The 17,973-nt window shown below is 38.3% G+C and overlaps 1 protein-coding gene across 1 annotated transcript; it reads right to left on the reverse strand.

Annotated features, from left to right (window-relative positions):
* Positions 1–1,307: 1,307 nt before the first annotated feature.
* On the reverse strand, positions 1,308–16,999 carry LOC143028157 (gustatory receptor for sugar taste 64e-like). Its single transcript, XM_076189860.1, has 8 exons — positions 16,908–16,999; positions 15,981–16,142; positions 13,618–13,814; positions 8,437–8,602; positions 7,288–7,443; positions 2,249–2,351; positions 1,997–2,141; positions 1,308–1,366 (listed from the first exon to the last, which is right to left on the reverse strand). The coding sequence occupies exons 1-8, from the start codon at positions 16,997–16,999 to the stop codon at positions 1,308–1,310; spliced, it is 1,080 nt and encodes a 359-aa protein (XP_076045975.1).
* Positions 17,000–17,973: the final 974 nt, after the last annotated feature.

A 17,973-nucleotide genomic window follows, 5' to 3' on the forward strand; every position in this document is an offset into this window, starting at 1 on the left:
GCCAACGCTCCAGCGCTCTTCGTCCACCATCTTCTACTAGCCAATGCTCCAACTCTCCAACGCTCCTCGCCCAGCATCTACTAAGAGGCAACGCCCCAACGCTCCTCGTTCCACATTTAGCTTCGCAAGATCTCCGTCTTCCTTTATCTTATTTTCTCATTTCGTGTATGTACATGTGATACATATCTATTTTTTTTAATTCACCAGCCAATACATTGTATTAAGTCCTCACCCCTGTAGTAGTGCATTTTACCACCGATTCATTCCACTGCATCACCATATAGATCGAAAACTCCTACATCATCTTGGATAAGTAGATATTTTTCCGTTCTCATTATCACCTAGGAGGGATAAGGTCTGTATTTGTTTTATCAGTTAGTTCATGAACGTGTCCAAACACCTGTCTGACTCGCCTTACCGACCCTGTACACGCAGGCGCTCTATATTCACTTCCAATACACCAAACATGCCCCCTTCTGCTAACAACTCTTCAGAAAATTCACTTGCTACTCAAAACATCATGACAACACAAAATCTTATCAACGTAGTCAAGAATGAGACCACATTACTTCTCTTTATTGGCAAGAGCATTCCTGTACGTACACAATTTCCTCTCTGAGGTTGAATCAGAGATAACATGAAGAAACTTCACTAACGACAAAGGCAAAATAAGCATGTTAACAGAATAGATAAAAATAACACATTAGCCGGTGATGTCATTCAGTCTTACTTATTTGAGGAAACCATAAACTATCATGAATTCGTAGAGCGCACCTGAACACCTGACCAAACAATAGACATCGTCCAACGCTACCAACCTACCAGATCAACGTACGTCAACACTTTATGTACTTATTGGCATACCTTCAACATATTTTTTATGACCACTAATGTAAATATATCCCATGTAAGGGTACTGAAAGTCCAGACTCAGTCCATGCATTGTACATCGTAGATATAGGAGAAAATATGTAAAAATGTCTAGTTTAGTGGCAACAGCCGACTTATACCGTGTAAATAAATTTTGGCGACCCCCGAGTTTTGTTCGGAGGTTGCTCCATGATTGTAGAGGGGAGAAGACTTAGACATTAAAATTAAGGGACTTTCACCTCGTTTGTCTTATCAACAATCAATGTAGATAATCAACTACATGTCTACCATACTGTGTGCGTATCAGCTTTGTTAAATGGATCTGAAATATAGGCCCCTTTCTCGTGCCACATCAAATCTCTAGAGGAATTTCATATTCGATGCCTATAACGAATCCTTGACCTAACTTGGGAGGTTAAAGTAAAACACAACGAAATTTACCGTAAAACACAAATATCTTTATGATCCCGTCGGTATCCCCACTGGTTGGGCCACACTATAAGAATGCAAAAAAACCGTCTCCAGAGACAAATTCTCAATGGTCAGATCCAAGAGTCAAAAAGATCAGCTGGAAGTAAACAAAAAATAAATAAACAAATAAATAAACAAATAGAAATATTCAAGGATCACTCAAAGAAACTTAGATATGTGATATCCAGCCTGCAAACTTAGAGGAGCTAGTCGCTAACTGATCAAAATGGCGCTCCACCTGTCTGTCGCACGGAAATAATGCATCTTGAGGAATCACTATCCAAAAGAAGAAAGGAAAAGCGCGAACGACGTCACCAGTGCGCCGCTGGAGTCCATCTGCCTGACCAACAGCACCTATGCCACCTGTGCAACAAAATCTGCGGCTCCAGAATAGGACTTCGTGCCCATATATGGTAGCACCTACGTAATCAATGATGAAGACTTTCGTCATCAACACATCACTCATCTTGAGCAACGTCAGCATCGAACACGATGGGCAGCCATAAACAACATTTTTGTAGGTGTATGGATTTAATTGTGTGTTAGTGCATATGGTATATGCGCAGGTGACGTAATCGGAAGTGTGTTAGTCTCACATTCACTTACTCGTGGGTTAAATTCCTACACCACTCTCCGATTCTCAGTAATAACTTACTTGTCCCAATGGTCCAAGCGCACATGGAAAAGGTGACGGATTTGGCCCAAACTACGCGCTTTCTGGGGTAAGCTTCTAACCTTTTTCTATTGTGGAGATCATATGGGGATGTAGACTGTGTATGTAGATTTTTGTGAGCCTGGATCTATATGTTGCACTTTATATATCTGGTTATTTTAGTTTTCATATGATAACATCAACATTCTTTGATGTTTGTCAGACGACGTGGAGAGAACCCCAGTGTGATCTTACCCCGAGAACGAAATTTTTGTTGACAAGGAAGAAGCCCCAGCCGCTCAGCCCTACGTCCATCGCGGCCATCTGCTTCCCAAATCGCCACACTTCCATGGAATAGCTGCCGGAGGGACACATAAATCAAGGCTAAATGAGTATATATATATATATATATATATATATATATATATATATATATATATATATATATATATATATATATATATATATATATATATATATATATATATATATATATATACACACACACACACACACACACACACACACTTCAACGAACGGACGGCTTAGAAGACGTTCTGAAGAAAATTGAAGTTTTGTGGATCACAACGCAAAGAGAAGTGCCTATTGTATTTACAGGGTGGGGAAAATTGCTCGTGGAGTAGTAGGAAAGTAGGGAAAGAGGAGAAGGGGAGGGATTACTGAGGGAAATGGAAGGAAATGAGGAAGGAGTAGACTTGGCCCAGGCAGACAGGCGAAAGGTAAACAAACGGCCCCCCGACGACGATGAAATGTCTAATAAAAATGTAAAGATTAGAAGTATAGATAAGAGCAATACAGTAGAAAGTGATGAGAATATTTTCCAGGGATTTAAAGAGGGTGGGGGGGACACAACCCCCCCCCCCCCACCCCCCACCCCCGACTGACAAGACTAGAAGAGAAGGTCGATAAGATGATCGAGGACTTGGAGCGTAGGTTCGGTCATGTTAACAATATTATACGGAGGGTTGAAAAATTGGAAGAACTAGAGAAGGCGAACAAAAACTTAACTGATGAAATAGAAAACCTGAAAAGACAGTTAAAAGAAATAAAGGTGGAGAATGAGGAATTGAAGAGGAATAGTAAAGAAAACAGAGAGGGATGGAAGTCGATAAAAGAAAACAGTAAAGTTGCATTTACTGATATAATTAAACAGCAAATGAGAGAACAAACTGAAGACTCAGTTATTAAAGTGATGAGACAGGAGAATATAGTAAGAGACTTAGCTGACAAAAAGAAATGTATAATTATATTAGGAATGGAAGAGAAACATAACCCAGATAGAACCTCAAGAACCAATGAGGAAAATGAAAAAGTAAGCAGTTTACTAGAATTAGTTCAGGAAGATGAACCAGAAATTATGAAGGAAATTGAGGAAAAATTCAGGCTCGGAAAGTATAGTAAAGATAAGACCAGACCAATTAAGATTAAATTCAGGTCACAAACGACGGCAGAGAATATCTTATCCAAAACAGGGAAACTAGCAACAAGTGAACAATATAAAAAGGTATGGATAAAAAGGGAAATGAATAAAGAGGAAAGAGAGGAAGAAAAGCAGAAAAGACTTGAAGCTAAGACAAAAAACGAGAACAGAACGGAGTCAGAGAAAGAGAGATTCTATTGGAGAGTAGTGAATATGAAACTAAGGCAGTTCGACATACAAGAGAAAAACAAAAGGGAAACAGAGAACACAATGGAAGTGACAGAAAACTAAGAGTGTCTTACACAAATATAGATGGATTAATAACAGGATTGAATGAGCTGAATGATTATTTGAAAGAAAAAGAACCGGACATAATGGGAATTGTAGAAACAAAATTAAAAGGCCCACTACCACCCAACAGTGTAAGACATGATGCATATAATTATTGGATTAAAAACAGAGAGAAAAAGCAAGGGGGTGGAGTTATGTTCCTGACTAAGAAGGATATAAACATGAATGTCACATATGGAAAGAATAGAGTAGAGATGATTATGATAGAAGTGTAAGACAGAGATAAGAAGAGCAGAAAATTTGTGATAAATTATGTGCCTCCGAAAACAGCCTCATGGGAGGAGAGTGAACATAAAAATATGTTAGAGGACACAAAGATAACATTAAATAAAATAATGGAAGATGGAGGAAGAATAGTTATAATGGGCGACTTTAATTGCAAAGAAATCTGCTGGGAAGAAATGACAGTAAAGGGTGGAGACGGCTCATGGGGAAACGCTCTACTTGAGATGATTACTGACCATACAATGACACAATGGATACAAGAGAACACCAGGTATAGAAATGAAGAAGAACCATCGAGACTAGACTTAATAATTACATCTGAACCTAGAATAGTGGACAAGATTGAATATAAAACACCAATAAGTAAAAGTGACCACATATTGATTGAACTGGAACTTAATGAAGAAAAATATAGGAAAAGAAATGAGCAATATAGAAAAGGAAGAATGATGTATGAAAAAACAAACTTTGATAAAATAAGAGAATTCTTTCAACAAGAAAACTGGGAAGAAATATACAAAGAAGAAACATCAGTGGAAGAGAAATGGAATATTTTGACAAAAATTTACAAAAAAGGAGTGGAAAAGTATGTCCCAAGACAAAAACAAGAAAAAGAATATGTAAAATGCTGGTACAACAAAAGTTGTAGGGAGCTAAAAGACAAAAGAGACAAAGCCTGGACCAGATGGAAAAAAGACAGAAGACCTGAAAAATGGAAAATATATACCTGTTATAGAAATTAATATGTACAAACGTGCAGAGAGGAAAAGAGAAAATATGAAAAAGATGTCATAGAAAAGTGTAAAGATCAACCAAAACTATTCTACAGATTTGTAAACAATAAACTGAAAAACAAACAAGACTTGGAGAAATTAAGACAAGAGGGAGTTGAATACACTGAGGAAATGGAAATGGCGGAAATTATGAACAAACATTTTAAATCAGTGTTTACAAGGGAGAACATACAACCTGAAGAGATTGAATGGAAAGAGAAAGTCCCCCCTATGGAAGAAATAGAAGTAACAAAGAATGAAATATTGACACACTTGAGTAATCTTGATGTCAGAAAATCGCATGGACCAGATGAAATAGCAAACTGGATTCTGAAAGAATGCAGGAATGAATTGGCAGACAAAATACATAGCATACTAAACAGTTCCTTGAAAGAAGGAAAAGTTCCAGAAGATTGGAAAAAAGCAAATATAGTACCTATATATAAAGGAGGAAATAAAGAAGAACCTACAAACTATAGACCAGTCTCTCTAACAAGTACAATAGCAAAAATTTGTGAAATAATTATCAAAAGTAGATGGGTAAAATATTTAGAAAAAAACAAAGTGTTAAATCCAAGGCAATTTGGATTCAGACAAGGACGATCATGCGTCACCAATTTAATATGTTTCTATTCAAGGCTAATAGATATAATACAAGAAAGAGATGGATGGGCGGACTGTGCATTTCTAGACCTAAAGAAAGCTTTTGACAAAGTACCACATAAGAAGTTGCTTAAGAAATTAGAAACTGAAGGAGGAATACAGGGAAAACTACTAAATTGGATGGAAGACTTTTTGCAAGAAAGAAAAATGAGAGTAGTGATAAGAAACCAGCACTCAAAATGGGATGAAGTAATAAGCGGTGTTCCGCAGGGAACAGTACTGGCTCCAATAATGTTTGCTATATATATTAATGATATGGATGAAGGAATAGAAAGCTATATGAGCTTCTTTGCAGATGATGCAAAACTACTGAAAAGAGTGGAAACTGAAGAAGATTGTGAATCACTACAGAGAGATCTAAATATAGTACAGGAATGGAGTAGGAAGTGGGAGATGGAGTTCAATACAAAAAAGTGTAGTATAATGGAATTTGGAAAAAGCAAAAACAGAATAACAGGAGCATATAAATTGGGAGAAGAAGGAATAAAAAAAGTAGAAAATGAGAAGGACCTGGGAGTCATTGATATGAATAATATGTCACCTGAGAAACATATAAATAAGATTTTTGGAGAAACTTATAATTTAATAAGAACAATCAAAGTTGCATTTACATACCTGGATGAAGAAATGGTGAAGAAAATTCTAATCACCCTGATAAGACCAAGATTGGAATATGCAGCAACGATATGGTCACCAAGTACAAAAAAATGTATAAAAAACTTGAAAGAATACAAAGAGCAATTACAAAACTGGCACCAACGCTCTCAAAACTATCATATGAAGAGAGACTAGAAAAACTTGAACTACAGACACTAGAGCAAAGAAGAGAGAGAGGAGATTTGATAGCTATTTACAGAATCATGAAAGGCATAGAAATTACTGATAGAGAGAATCTGATAAAATGGGATGACAGAAATACAAGAGGACACGGAAAGAAAATAAAAAAAGACAGCTATAGAAGAGATTTGAAAAAGAACAGCTTTCCTCACAGAGTAATAGACAGTTGGAACAAGTTAGATGAGAAAGTGGTGTGTGCAAAAACAATACATGAATTTAAAAATAGTTTAGATAAAATGAGATATGAAGACGGGACCCCACGAGCATAGCTCCCCTTCCCGTAAAATACAACTAGGTAAATACAACTAGGTAAATACACACACACACACACACACACATATATATATATATATATATATATATATATATATATATATATATATATATATATATATATATATATATGTATATATATATATATTGATAGGTAGTATACAGGATGTGAGAAAGAATTTGCTTAACATTAAAAAGTAAAATATTATATATAGGGCCATCGGATGATTACGAGATAAGAAAGAATAAATTTCACTTTTTTTCTCTCTTCTCTGGCGAAGTGTTTATGGAGTGACATATCATTGAGGGATATATTTTGATGTTATTATCTAGGTTATGCAGTTTATTTATCTATTTATCTATTTATTTATTTATTCATTTATCTATTTATTTTACATTCTTTATGAATAGCAAATCATCAAACAAGAACAAATACGCAATGGCAAAAATACTTTCTGAAGAGGACAAGGACGAAGAAGCGAATTCAAAGCAAATGAAGCCAAGCACCGTTAATAGAGTTGGTTTAAAGTTCTCTTTTCTAAAAAAAAAAAAAAAAAAGAAAGAGAAAAAAATCAGCCTTAGACCGGCGGGAAATTATCAATGGGATGGAGAGATATTTTCAAATCTTCCCAATTGAAGGAAAGAGATGAAGAACATGCTTTTGTTGCGTATCCGACAGGTATTCAAAAATCGCCCTTAAAGTCTACAGAAGAAAGGCGACATGAACCTACCTCTCGGACGGAACTTCGAGGAGATGGTGCACAGACTTCTTGGATTGCTCATTGAGTGCAGAGCAGGTCAAAGACACCATCATAAAGCGCCCAACTAGATGCAGAAAAGACCAGACTAAGTACACCCTCGGGATCACATCCTCTTGGCTGCTAAACCTAATGAAGCAGAATAAATACGATAACACTGTCCGTGTTAGTTAACGGTATCGTAAGAGCGTTTGACCATTATTACACACTTTATTTCGGCTATCATTTATCGAATTATCACGATGAAATATTGAACCGTCGCAAATGCGAGAAAAGGGCCAAATATTCTACTACGCTGCTACAAAAGTTCAGTCTTGGGCACTTTTCGTTCCATTGTCAAAGCAACGAAATAATGCTTGTGTTTATTTGTGCATTCTGTATATAGAATGAAGTGTGCATATATGCTGTGTCTGTTTCTTTAACAGTAATTTATTAGAACACGAAACCGACCAATGAATTAGTTCTACAGTAACATCTTTTGCCGTTGACGAGAAATTCTTTCAGTCTAACCATGGATTGACAGGAATGTGTTGTGGGATGTGTTACAAATAGATGGGTTGAGAGAAGGCTGTTTACGTGAGTTATAGATCTTACGTTAGGGTCAGGAATGAAGAAAGTGAATAGTTTGTGGAGAAGATGGCGCTGCACCAGGATTGTGCAATGTCACCATAGTTGTTCAACGTGTACGTGGATAAGTGGTGCTGAATATAAACGCGAGATTAATGGGTGGGGATATGGATCTAGAAGTGAGAGTGGAAGTGAGTGGCTTGGTCAGAAGAGGGTCTTAAGCAGCTAATGATGGAGTTTGGGAGCACATGTGAGAGGAGAAAGCTGAAAGTAAACATGGGCAAATATGAAGTGATGAGATGTACGATGGGAAAGTGGCAGTGAATTGGAAGTAAGTCTTAAAGAAGAGAGGCTGGAGAAAATGAAAAAGTTATTTATGGTTACATGTAGCAGGGAATGGGGGAATGGGGATGGAGTTTATGAAGTTAGGGAAGTAAGTGTTGGGGGTGGGGGATGAAAAGTGTCATGAGAAATAGATATCTGGGGATGAAAACGAATTCGAGGGTAGCTATGCATATTTTCAACGCAAGTTACAAATCTTCAGTTATATTTTACTTGAGTCCGAAGTACAATTGCACGAGGATGAAGAAGAGGTTGGTGACATAGGAGTGTAGGACAGCGGGACTGATGGTCTGGTCCACACTAAGGACGACCTGCTGAAGGGTAAGGTGTCCCTCTCGGGCCGACCTCCAGTTCGCGTTTGTCCAGATCCTCCCCCGACCTGCGGAAGAGGCAGAAGAGATGATGAGGCACTTTTACCTCCAGGTGGACCCAAAGTCTAATAACACAAAATTTGCATACGCCCAGGAGAAGGATGTTTATGAGTACCGTCACATCGTGTGAACTTTACGTGATATTTTTATTCAATGTGGAGATATTTAGGGTACTTAGACGTTGAATATCTTGACCTTTTACATTGATTTCAGCCTGGTTAGGGTCAAATGCTGATATGGTTCTGTTTCTTAAAGGCCCTCACAAGGCTGCATAGGTTCGCCCAACATCAGCTACTGTTACTTGTCGTTATGTTGGATAAGATGTGGCAGAGGACCATCGTTTACGAATCAGTGATTTACACTGATATGAATCACAAATCTCCATTTCCCCCCTAACACGTCAGGTGTAAAATGAAAAGTGACAGTAAAATTTGCAGTTTCATTTAAATGTTTATCGTACAATGTATGTATGTATATACAGTATATATATATATATATATATATATATATGTATATATATATATATATGTATATATATACACATACATACAGAGCAGAAAAGAGAAAATACGAAAAAGATGTCATAGAAAAGATACTTTTAATACTTTACCTACTGATATATATATATATATATATATATATATATATATATATATATGTATATGTATGTATGTATATCATATATATGCATATATATATATATATATATATGTATATCATATATATGCATATATATATAAATATATATATATATATACATATACAGTATTATATATATATATATATATATATATATATATATATATATATATATATATATATATATATATATATATATTGTAAGACAAAGACAGAAAGGAAAAACATATTCGAGAATTTTGTGCTGAGTTGGCGGTTGGCTTTGAACATTCTTCTCATAAAGCGGGCCCACGTTCGAATCGCGCATCCGCAGATGATAAAAACACAAGAACATAAGAATGAAGGAGACTGCAAGAGACCATAAGGCCTACACTAGGCAGCTCCGTATCCATCACCACCTGTCATCACCATCCATAAAGTTGTTTAATCGTTTCTTAGTAAACCAATTCTTGCCTATTTCCTTCTAATCTAAATTTGTCCAGTTTAAAACCATTATTGCGAGTCCTGCCTTGTTGTTTTAATATGATGACCTTGTTTGCATCACCCTTGTTAAAGCCTTTGATCCACTTGAACACCTCTATTAGATCACCCCGCACTCTGCGTCTTTCCAGAGAGTGTAAGTTTAGGTGCCTAAGCCTCTCTTCGTAAGGCAAATTTCTGAGTCCATGTATCATTTTGGTCATTCTTCTCTGTACTGATTCTGGTGAATTGATGTCAATTCTGTAGGACGGAGACCAAAACTGTACCGCATAGTCAAGGATGAGTCTAACTATAGCTAGATAGAGTTTAATAATTACCTCTACAGTTCTATTCGTTACCGTCCTAGCAATGAAACCTAATGCTCTGGTAGCTTTATTCCTGACGCTAATGCACTGTTTCCTGGTTTTAAGGTCCGGACTCACTAGAACTCCCAAGTCTCTCTCGCACTCAGTTTTCTCTAAAAGCGTGTTATCTAAGCTGTATCTATTTTCAGGGTTGTGTAGCCCTACGTTTAACACGCTACACTTAGAGATATTGAAGTTCATTTGCCATTTCACCGACCATGTGAACAATTTGTTAAGATCATCCTGCAGAATCTCTGCGTCGTCTCCTGACCTAATTAGGCGTACTATTTTAGTGTCGTTCGCAAACTTACTAACGTCACTATTTATCCCATCGTCTAAGTCGTTTATATACATAATGAACAAAGGACCCAAAACCGAGCCCTGTGGGACCCCACTAATAACATTGTCCCACCTAGATTTTACTCCATTTATGGTGACCCGCTGTTTTCTGTTACTAATCCAAGCTCTAATCCATTCTAACACTTTTCCTCCTATGCCATGGGCTTGATTTTATTTAGTAGTCTCTGGTGTGGCACCTTGTCAAACGCTTTGCCAAAGTCAATGTAAATAACTTCGTAATTACCATTGTTATCTGACGCCTTATATACTTTAATGTAAAAGTATAGAAGATTAGTCACACATGACTTACCCTTGGAGAAACCATGCTGTGTATCGCGAATTAAATTATGACTTTCGATGTGTTCTCTGAGTCTATTTACTATTACTGATGTCAAACTGATTGGCCTGTAGTTACTATTACTGTTGTCAAACTGATTGGCCTGTAGTTATATATAGACGATCTATCTCCCTTCTTAAAAACAGGAGCAACGTTTGCTTGCCTCCAAGCAAGAGGCACAAAACCAGTGTCTACCGACTTATTGAATATTTCAGTTGACTGGTCGCAGATTTCAAATTTACACTCCTTAAGCATTCTCGGAAAAAATTTCGTCTGGACCTGGGGATTTTGTAGCTTTAAGTTTTTCAATCTGCTTGACTACTTCTTCTTTACTAATGCTGATATTAGATAGACTACTTTCTGTACCCCTCTGAAAATCGGATCTGTCTTTATCTAACCTCTCATTAGTAAACATCGAAAGAAAATTATTGTTAAACTCCTTACTAATTTTTCTTCCGATTCTATCATGACATTTTCATCGTTTTTAATTGGTCTTTTTTGTTCTATGGAGATGAAAGAAAACCTTTGGGTTGGATCTTGCTTGACTGGCAACCTTAATTTCATAATTTCGTTTCGCTGTACGTGTATTCTTTTTAACCAGCCTTGCCATTTCGTCATATCTTGATCCAAGGTGTGTTTCCCCGTTTTCTATTTTTACGTAAAGTCCTCTTTTCATTCCGATCTCATGTTTCAATCTGTCCATCATCCATTTGGGAGTACTACTATTTTTCCGTATTGACTTCAGGGGGATAAATGTATTTTGTACATTAATAATTGAATCAGTTTTATTGCTATACATTTCATTCAAATCGCTGACCTGTCTGTTGAGCCCCCGCCTCCAAGTGACCTGACCCCTGGTCATGTACTCCAAGTGACCCGACCCCTGGTCATGTACCGAGACCTGACCCCGTCGACAATGTCAGAAACGTCCGTAACGTCCGTATGATATTTTGTATTCAATTTCAAATAGGTTTTTATATTGTCAAATTTTGCTCGTACTTTTTAATTCTTCCCAAATGATATTAAATCTTATTTCTTGATGATCGCTAGAGCCTAGACTATCTCCCACTTTTACGTTACTCATTAGGTGCTCATTATTAGTTAAAAGTAAGTCCAGAGTATTTTCTCCCCTCGTAGGATCGGTAATCACTTGTTTTAGGTAATTATCCTGCACCACATCTAGGAATCTCTTCGTTTCCTGATCTCCTATTAAAGTTTCCCAGTCAATGTTTCTATCATTAAAATCTCCCATGATCACAACGTTTTTGTACTGGGACGCTCTACGAATTTCATGAATTAGAGGATCAGTCTGGTCAATGCTGAGGTTAGGAGGTCTTTACAAGACGCCAATAATAACTTTCTTATTCTTGCCTATAATCTCTACCTCTTTCTTAATCGAATTGTCGATAATACAGTTTATTGTATTTTTAACGAAAAGTGCTACACCTCCCCCACTCCTGCCAACCCTATCCTTGTGAAAAACTTATATCCTTCTATTTCGATTTCCGGAAGGAAAAGTTTATCAGCCATGTTGATCCAGGATTCAGTAATAGCTATAATATCAAAATTCTCTACGCATGCTTTACCTCGCAGCAAATCAATTTTGTTAATTATGCTTCTGCTATTTGTATAGTAAACTTTAAGTTTATCCTCCCTCCACCTGCTTTGATGATTTTTTTTTTTCACAGTCCCTCTCAATGTTGTTTCTATTGCCTAAACTATATTCGGATACTTCCCCCCAACTCCCACGTAATCTACCCGAAAAAACCTGTAGGATGCCTACTTCTCGCTTAAGGGACTCAGCAAGGAGTCGAAATCCTCTGAGCGACAAGTGCTCCCCGTCCCTTGTATATAGATGATTCTTACCGTAAAAGCAGTCCCAGTCGTCGACAAATCCCCATCCATTGGCCTTATAATGTTTTGCCAGTCTAGAATTCATTGTAATAGCCCTGGAATGCCACATGCCTCCAACTCTACGCCTCGGAAGGATTCCACATACAACAGGAACACCTCCCTTATTCCTAATCTTGTATAGCGCATCCCGGAACCGCGCAAACGATTCCTCACTCCCTAACTTATCTATATCATTGCCTCAGAACTTAAGCAAACGACAGGGGCCTTACCTTCCCATACTAAACACTCTTCAATCCTATCTCTAACATCTTCTATCCCCGCGCCGGGGAAACACATATGCGTCCTATGTTTCTTATCTTTATCACAGAAAGCCCCGTCTAAGTATCTCACTTGACTGTCTTCTACAACCAAAATCTTACCTATGGGCAGGGATCCAGCGTCTGCCCTTCCCTTCTTCTCTTGAATTTCCTTTGTTTCTTCTTCCTGTAGACCCGCTAGTGCTTGAGACGAGTTCTTGCAATCGAGCGGGGTTGGTAAGGACTATTTTTCCACTTTTCCGCGTTTTATTTGTCACCGTTTTCCATCCATGTTCATAGCTAGTTTTGTCTTCCGTATTTAGGCCTTCGAGCGAAGAACTCGATTCTCCTCTTTAAGGCACGTTACAGCATCCTCCAAGGCTTCAATTCTACTAAGTAGAGATTGTACCTCATCGGCGCTGAACACGGTAACACAACCATTCGCCATATCACTATTTGAAGCAGCTACCAGGTTGACTTGAACTGAGTGACGACTCTTGTTCAACTGACAATCTGCACTGTCCTTGAAAATCTAACCACACAGGCAAAGGTGCTGACTCAGATCCTAGTAAAGCGCCTCCTCAATATGACACTAATAGACGCCAGTTATATATATATATACATCACAGTACCAAATATCCCACTATTTTGAAGGCCTAAGAAAAATGATTTGTTCCGCGACTTTTCTTAGGGTCTCCATTCCCAGTTTGAGAACCTCTTTATCTGAACCTTACCTTCATCCATGAACTTATTAAAGTCGTTGAACTGGGTTTTGAGGATGATGGCCACCACCGAGATGAAAACGTCAATGAAGTTCCAGAAGAAGGTTGCATACTTGTTGACGACGAGAGTGAAGAGGCCCAGACCGTTGGAGTACCCCAGGAGATTGACTTCGTACTGATGGCCCGCTCTGAGGTAACACTCAAGGTACCTGTTTAAGTGTTCGGGAGAAGATTAGTGATGTATGGCTAAGCAGCTTTATTCAGCTTAAAGAAGCCACTTAGCCTCAAAGGGCTACAGAGGCTCTGTTTAAAGGTCAACTGAGAACGTTTTGGATTTCTTTATTTTTTGTTATTTCATGTATCAAAATATAACTTAGAAGTTAATACACTAAAATGCGCGTCTCTAGCATTTTATAGTCTGGGTTTTATCCAAATAACATGATCTTAAAAGTGACTGATAGCAGACGAACTTTTTAATGTAACAATTATATTTTCCACCACTAGGGCATACTGATGACGTAAAAGTTGCTGTTTACATTCTTCAACATGGCCGGCATGCAATACGAAAGTGACTTCACATCGAATGAAGAAGATTTATCGGATTTGGATGCCCTTACGTGTTCCAATGTGGGTACGGTACAAGGATACATGTACGAACAAATTCGGATATCCAAACAAAACTCGACTAACGAATAGACATGTCGAAAGTGAGGAATCCTCAGATGATGAACACCCAGAACGTGCGGGAAATAAGGGCTGGTGAGTTCGTCGAAATGCATTACTGCATGCACGCTTTACATACATAAATGCACACCACACCCCACACCAGACCAGACACATAATTTCGTTGGTTTGTCATCAGACGTGCTAATGAAGGTCTGAAGGCATGAAATGGTAGCAGACGTTGATGGGCCTGGTCCTATCTGCCAGGCCTCAGCATGCCCAGCAGGACTTTTTTTTGGGGGGGGGGGCATCCACAAGATAACACAGGCCTTCCTATACACATTATATAGACTGATACACCTACCTCCAGGCGTTGTCTTTTTACAACAGCAGTGCTCCTTCGACAGCGTTTGCTTGGCGAACCTGGGGTCTCGTCGATGACAAAAATTGTCGGTGTTGCATCTTCTTTTAGAATGGGCTTCATGTTAATTCCTGGTGACTTGGCAATGTCAGGGTCCCGAATGTACTTTTTTTCTCGAAATGTTTCGAACAGACTTTCACTTTCAATCCAGACTTCCATGACTCGTTCCGTCTGCACCGAATGATCCAGTCCTTTTTGCGAACAGGATCTTTCGGAAAAGAACGAAAATGAATTCCATCCGCAGCAGAAAGTTTCGTCGAATCACTGTTGCAGTTTCCGGCGACACAATAAACCATTTTCGAACTAAATACCTGATAAAACCTTGCTAACACACGCAATAGTGCACGCAAATGACATGCATTAGAATGTAAACAGCAAGACTGACGTCACAGCCGATAGGGCGTTTCGAGAACAGTCGAAGATCGGCGAAGGTAAAGTTCGTCTGCTACTGATATTTTGATAGGCCTTTTTATCACATTGCGTAATAATTAGGGTTTATTTTTGCATTATTTTGTCAAAAAGTGATTAAGCTATACATTTAGCAAATATTCACCACCTCTTTGAAAAGCGCAGTTAAAGGGTCGATCGCAGCGGAGGGGATTTCCCTTAACCGAATGAAACTGTTAGTTGACGGTCAGAACAAAGGTTCAAATAAAAAGCAGTTAAAGGGTCTTGGGATGCTAGATATTTACTTCACCTTCTAAAATAATGGTTTCTAAATTGTCGGGTGATTGTTTGCAAGGGAGGCGTGAGGCGCTCACTGTATGTCAGAACGAATATCCAGTCTATCCAAGATTCAATTTTTTCCTTGGGAATGACGGGGTTGTCTTATTAACACACGTGATTTTTTATGTTCAGTTTTCCGTTGATTGGATGTAGTTTTCTGAATGCTCATATAGATTTACTGAACACTTTCTTTGTGAGAATGGAAGGTGGTCCGGATAAGGATACAGTGATAAAAGGTTTAGGTACCTCTGCTCTACAACATTTTATCTACGTTAAGGATCTTATTCCAGCTAACGCCAGGCTCTTTAGTTTAGATAAATCTTTCTGTAAGTAGTCGTAGGATCAGGATCTATCGCATGTTCAATATCTGATGACAACAATCACATTTTCAATATTTCTATTACTGACAACAATGACTTCTCTCTTGTCTTTATTATCAACTAAGAATTCCTTAAATATTATTCTAGGATATCTTATATTAGTTTGACACATTTTGTGTTAGTAAAATTGATTCATTATTGTTAATCGATATTAACTGTACATAAATTTTGAATGCAGCCCTTACTCCCAGAACTCTGAGGTGGAGTTGAGGGACACGTTGTAGAACATTGAGGTCACCGTCTCTCCCACCGCTGACACCATGACGACTGAGGTAAGCACAACGACGGACCTGAAGGCAGATGTCGGCGGGTAGAGATGACCGAGTTCATACTCCATCTGCTGCCACCTGTTGAAGAAACCCTTATCTGTATTTTGAACATATAAACAATGATATCTTACATCTATGTATCTTGCATCCGGATGTCTGGATTCTCAAACTGTCTACACATCTGTATACCAAAGACATTCTTCCCCTTACCAGGGAGGTAGCCAAAGTTAAAATGCATATAACCGCCACCCATTTCATTCACATCCATTCCACCCTCCATCTACCACCCTTTCTTCACTCTCATCCTAGCTCCTCATGAATGACGTGTCATATCTGTATCCCGCCCACTGCTCTGGGTCAGAAGCAATGCAGTAAGACACAACACAGCCACAGCAGGGCCGCTTAACTTAATCGAAGACCTCCCATCTCCACCCCCTTATGCAGAAAAATAGCAAACGGGGAGAAATCCTTTCGGGCTGTCAAAATATCATACATATTGTATATATATATATATGTATATATATATATATATATATATATATATATACATATATATATATATATACATATATATATATACATATATATATGCATATATATATGTATATATATATATATATATACATATGCATACACACATACACACACACACACACACACACACACACACACACTCACACACACACACACACACACACACACACACACACACACACACACACACACACACACACACACACACATATATATATATATATATATATATATATATATATACATATATATATATATATATATGTATGTATGTATGTATGTATATATGTATGTATGTATGCAACTCACCCTTTCAGGACTTCGGGAAGGGCGTGCGCCACCCAGATGAAGAGGAGCGTCCCGACGGCGTTGAGGCTGTAGAAGGTGCTGTGGGTAAACATCTGGATCCAGTCCTTGACATCGAACTCAGCCCTGAAGGACGCGATGGCCACTAGGCGGAGGAACAAGAATACGAAGAGGGCGAAGCAGACAACGAGGGCGTAGATGGTTTGCCAACTCCACCATGCGAAGCTTAGGAACGAGATGTTTTATTATGATGGTTTTAGGATGAGTTATTTATTATCTATTTAATCTTATTTGATCTATTTATGTATGTATTCATTCAATTATTTATTTCTTAATGCCCAGTCCCGTGGAAATCAGGGTAATTTTTATTTTATTTTAATTAAAATGCTTGCTCAGTCATGATTCCTCCCCTTTGATGACGTCAACCGTCGCGATTATCTAAGAAAGCCAAAATCACGCCGTTAGGAGAGGCAGAATTATTGTCTGAGTATTTCAGTTACAGTATAATAGTCGTTCACTTTTTTTCCTTTGTCTCTGTAGAATCTATTTTCTACTTTTCTTTCTCTTCTTTCTCCCCCTCCTCTTTCTTATATTTCTCCCTTCGTACCTCTTCCCCCCGCACATCAGTGCTCATTTGTTACTCTTCCCACCCCTCTTTCCTTCCCCATGAATAAGTGGTCATGCTTTTTTCCTAATCGTCGTATTCATCAACTCTTTTCCCCCCCACTCTTCTTTCATACCATGGTCTCATCTTTCCTTTTCCTTGTTCTATTCTCTCTCTCCTTCGTGCAATGGTGGCCCTGGTGGTCTCGTATCTTCCTAGTTACGGGTTCGAGTCCCGTACTTCTCTCCGATTCCCAGCATTGAATGTTACGTGACCCCAACAGTCCATTCGCATAGGGCAAAGGTGACGGTTTTGGCAGCAGCTTCTCAGCGCCTCCTGGCGTAGGCTCCTCACAACCACCATTTTCTCTTATCTTTCCCTTCTCTTTTACCACTCTACTCGATCTCCGTACTTTACTCCCTCTCTCCCATCCCTCACTTTTTCATCTTCCTTTATGACAGTCGC

This window comes from Oratosquilla oratoria, chromosome 1 (genome assembly GCF_046742065.1).
Source record: "Oratosquilla oratoria isolate Oo_2021 chromosome 1, ASM4674206v1, whole genome shotgun sequence".
NCBI classification, from domain to species: Eukaryota; Metazoa; Arthropoda; class Malacostraca; order Stomatopoda; family Squillidae; genus Oratosquilla; species Oratosquilla oratoria.